The 4,362-nt window shown below is 47.2% G+C and overlaps 1 protein-coding gene across 2 annotated transcripts in view; it reads left to right on the top strand.

Annotated features, from left to right (window-relative positions):
• TTF1 (transcription termination factor 1) overlaps positions 1–4,362 on the top strand; it is a 36,388-nt gene extending 32,026 nt beyond the window's left edge. For both annotated transcript variants that reach the window (XM_030885129.2, XM_045288589.1), the window contains 2 exons: positions 2,471–2,556; positions 3,491–4,362. In XM_030885129.2, the coding sequence (XP_030740989.2) occupies positions 2,471–2,556; positions 3,491–3,672 (268 nt within the window). In that variant the 3' untranslated portion in view covers positions 3,673–4,362. The remainder of the gene's footprint in view (positions 1–2,470; positions 2,557–3,490) is intronic.

Raw genomic sequence — 4,362 nt, 5'->3', positions numbered from 1 at the left:
CCTCTGTGAGGGGATGTCCAATTGCCTACAGATGGGCATTGGGTCTCCACTCCATCACCCCTCCCACCCCATTCACCTTGGGTATGGTTTTATTCTGAGTCTTAGATGCCTGATACCTGATCCCATCAACACCTCATGATCACACAGGCTGGTGTGCTTCTTCCATGTGGGCTTTGTTGCGTCTCAGCTCGATGGCCGCTTGTTTATCTTCAAGCCTTTAAGCCCCCAGACATTATATCTTTTGATCGCCAGGCACTATCTGCTTTCTTCACCACACTTTCCCATACACCCATTTGTCTTCAGTGATCATTTCGGGAAGGTGAGCATCACAGAATGGACTTAGGCAAGATTTAAAGACCGTTTTTCCACTAAATCAGATATAACACCTAACGAGTTTTCAATTCCATGTTTTTCTTACAGCCTGTGCTTGTGTCTGCAGCTATCACGTTGGCCTTGTGGGAAGTCGCACAGGCCTGGCATTGCGTCCTGCCACTCGGCTGACTAGGTAGCCATCCCTGGGCAGGTCGCTGCTCCTCCATGAGGTCAGAGACAATGCATGCAGTATTTTCAACCTGGTCCCTGGGATGCAGAACACGCGCAGTTAGTTGTTGTTAGGATCAAGGAGTCGGAGGATCTTTTATTGCCACATTTTTGTTTGGCGACATCAAGTTGATTTCAATTCACAGCGGCCTTTTGTGACTGAATAAAACTGCCTCATAGGGTTTTCTTGGCTGTGAGCTTTCTCCTGCTGAGTGGCTAGGTGGATTTGAACCACCAGCCTTTCAGTTGGCTGTCAAACACTTAGCTCTTTGCACCACTATAACGGATTGTTCTTTGAAGATAACCATTTTAACAGCTGATTGAGTACTGAAAAAAAGATGTCACGTTTTTATGGTTAATGGTGTCCAGGAACTTATTCATTTTTGCTTTTAAAACAACTTATGGTTTGGTGGTGGGTTAGGCCGTGTTGTTTTGTTTAGGGAAACCAAATCAATGACTCTCGTGTGTAAGAAAGAACTTTATAGCAAGAAGATACCTCAGCCCAGTAGAACTCAAGTCCATGGGTCCAATGGTAACTAGACCACCCTCTTCAGGCTCACGCAGCTGCGGGCTGATAAAGCAGAAGGTGAGGTGGGAAGCAGGGAGATCACAGGCCAGGGGGTGCAGAGTCGGGTGGATGGTGGCAGGGTGCCAACTGCTCCCAGGAGGCAGACAACTCTCTGGGGGCAGACTCCGAATCCAAGCAAGCAGGAAAATGAAGGAAGAGAGAGAGGGGGGTTTCCAATGTCTCCTCTTCCTGTCATGCTGTGACCTGATTGATAGGTTGGGCTTCACCCCTACGTTTTCATCCAGGTACAAGCCGACATAACTATCTAACCATCACAGTTGGTGTCTGTAAATTATGGCTGTAAATTGAAAATGTACTCACTTCTCCACAGCACAATAAGCATCTGCTTTCTTCAGCTTGGCAAAATAAAAAGTACGTCTGCCTTTGACTTGTGCCATCGATCCACCTCAACAGCTGTCTGCGTGGCAGAGTGGCACTGCCGCGTAGGGGCTCCCTGAGGGCAGACACTCGGCTCGTCCTCCAGCAGAGTTGCTGGGCGAATTCCTGCTACTAACCTTCCGGGTCGCAGTCAAGGACTTAGCCATCATTCCGCTCAGGAAACAACAACGAGACACCATCATCGAGTTGATGCTGACACACAGCCACCCGATCAGACAGGGTAGAACCGCCCCTGTGAGTTTCCAGGACCCGCTGCAGAAAGCCTGGTCTCTCTCCAGTGGAGGGCCTGTAGTTTCACCTGCTCGCCTTGAGGCCAAGGTGCCCGGTGTGTCACTACCACACCACCAGGGCGCCTAGAACTCCTTTGTGAGCTGTGCGGCCTTCTCCGTGCCTCTGTTTCCCAGCTCCACAATCACGGTTGTTAGCAGGAGCTACTTCATGGGATTACGAGTTTCTGAGGACAGAGACGCAGGCATCGTAGCATCGTGTTGTCAGGTGCCATCGAGTGGGTTCCCACTGCTGGTGACCCTGTGCCAACAGCGGGAAGCGTCACCCAGGCCTGCGCCGTCTCTACCATTGTTCTTAGGGTTGAGCCGTCGTTGCAGCCACCGTGCCAACCCATCTTGTCAAAGGCCTTCCCTGTGCTGCCTTCCTCTTGCTTGCTGCCCCTCATGGTAGCTATTATTATATGCTGTCTTCCTGACAAATACGTTAAATAAAAGCCACGTATGGTCTGAATTATGTCCCTTCTCTCTCTCTTGACTAATTGAACAAAGAGCTTTTCATGCGCATCTTCTTTTTTTGTTGCATCGTTGTGGACATGATGATTTCGTGTTCGAGGTAGGAAAGTTACTAAGCTCTGTGGACTCTGTCTCACGTGTAATGAATGTATTAGCACACGGAATGGAGATGCTGCATTTGTAAAGTGCCCTGTCTTTTGTTTGTTTGTCTTCCTTTCTCAAGTGACGTTCCTCCATCTTACGTGCGAAGTAAATTTCACAAGTTAAAAACGACCTGCGTTCCCTCTTGGCAGAACAAAACATTTCCAGGTCAGTATCGGTGCTGTTGGAAGGGTGGAGATAGCACAGAGAAGGTGCGCCTGACTCAAGTGTTGTAACCTCCGGGAGCCTCCGTCGTCGTCTCCATCACAAAATGGTGGAAGTTATAAAATGATCCCTACCTGGTCAGATTTCCCGAAGGATTAGATCAGGTGACACGGACTGTTCCCTGCTTAGCACAGTGCTCCTGCTAGAACCCCACCTCCCCTGCCCTTTTCCAGAAAGACTGTAAGACACTCATGCCCCCTTGGTAGCCATTTGTGGGTAGTGGGTAGTTAAGGTGTGTATTTACCATAATTGGCTCCTCGGGGTTCTGTGAGGCCCCTGTTAAACAGAGGGATTCCTGGGCCTCATCCTATACCCTAAGAATCCTAAACTCCAGGGATAGGGGTCTCCCGTCTAGATGCTCCTTATTAATGACCCTACAGGTGAGTCTCCTATAATCTGCCCCATACCGGTGCTCAGGAACTGCTGGTTTGGATGATTTTATCCTGGAAATAGGAGTCCTGGTGGCAGGCTACGAGTTGAACAGCTGCCCATAAGGTCCGCGGTTTGATCCCACCCACCTCTAAGAAAGATGAGGCTTTAAAGTCTGCCATGTAGGGTCTCAGTGAACTATGTGGGAAAACGTGCTAGGTGTTCTGTAGACATCGATACCTGGTTTGACTTCTGCCTCCACCACTTGGGCAGCTCTCTCAATATCTTTATGCACTGACTTCCTCATTTAAAACCTGGGTTTAAAATAGCGCATGCATGCCTTAGAGGATCTTTTTAAATAAGGTTTAATGAGTCCATATCAGTCACCCTCATAGACAAGAGCCTTGCCTAGTGTAATTACAATCGCCGCATAATCCTATTATCCTTCATCCATGATAGGAGGCTTTGTACAAAAAGGTAATTTTGAAATTAAATTTCTTTTCTCTAGAGATTATAGACTACCTTTATGAGACTAGCCTGCCTGTGTTTAAAGAACGGCTAGACAAGAAGCTGGAGAAAGAAGGCGCTGAACTCCGGGCTCCTGCGACACCAAAGCAGGTTTTCCGGTTTCGAGACATCTTTTACAGCGAGGACGAGAGCGAGGGAGAAGACGTCAACGAGGGAAGTTAAGCAGGGCTTACCTTTCCCTTGCCCGGGTTTCCTAGTTGGGTAATAATTCTGTACGTGTATTACTGCACATGCTGCTCCATATTGATGTTTGCTAAAGAATGCACAGTGAGGCTCCATGAAAAGAAGACTTCCTATGCTGGAACATTACACTTTGCCAATGCATTCGTACTACGGTTTGCATCGGTGTGCAAAGAACGAAGAGCATCGGACAGGATTTCTGCTTTCCGCACACTTGCTGGATGGAGCGTCAGGTGTTCTGAACATTGAACATTTCGTACATGTTCTCGGCAAAAATGAGAAGATCTGAAATGTTAATAAAACATGTCATCTTGCATTTTGTTTTTCCTCCTAAGTTGCTTATGTGTACATTTTCAGGGCCTATAAGCATGTGGACAGAATCGGGACTCGGCTGGCTGCTCAGACTAGTCTCGGGTGTGTTTACCTCTCGTATGTGGGCTGCTTATTGTCTTGAGTGGAGCCCAGCCTTTAGAGACAGCATATGTTTTATACAAGATGTTCTCCCAAAGCAAGTCTGAACTAAATCCATTTGATTTAGTTCAAAAGAAAAAGAAAAAAAAATCACGAATCTACTGTTCATAGAAAAATGTCTCTTATGTTTTTTCCTTTTATATAAGCATTTTGTTATATAAACATTTTGTCATATAAACACTTTTCCTTCTGAAACTGGAA

Source organism: Echinops telfairi, unplaced genomic scaffold (genome assembly GCF_000313985.2).
Source record: "Echinops telfairi isolate 266 unplaced genomic scaffold, ASM31398v2 ScPeMD7_22;HRSCAF=79, whole genome shotgun sequence".
Taxonomy (NCBI): domain Eukaryota; kingdom Metazoa; phylum Chordata; class Mammalia; order Afrosoricida; family Tenrecidae; genus Echinops; species Echinops telfairi.
Note: the sequence above shows the minus strand (reverse complement) of the source record. Positions and strands in the feature narration are given on the sequence as shown.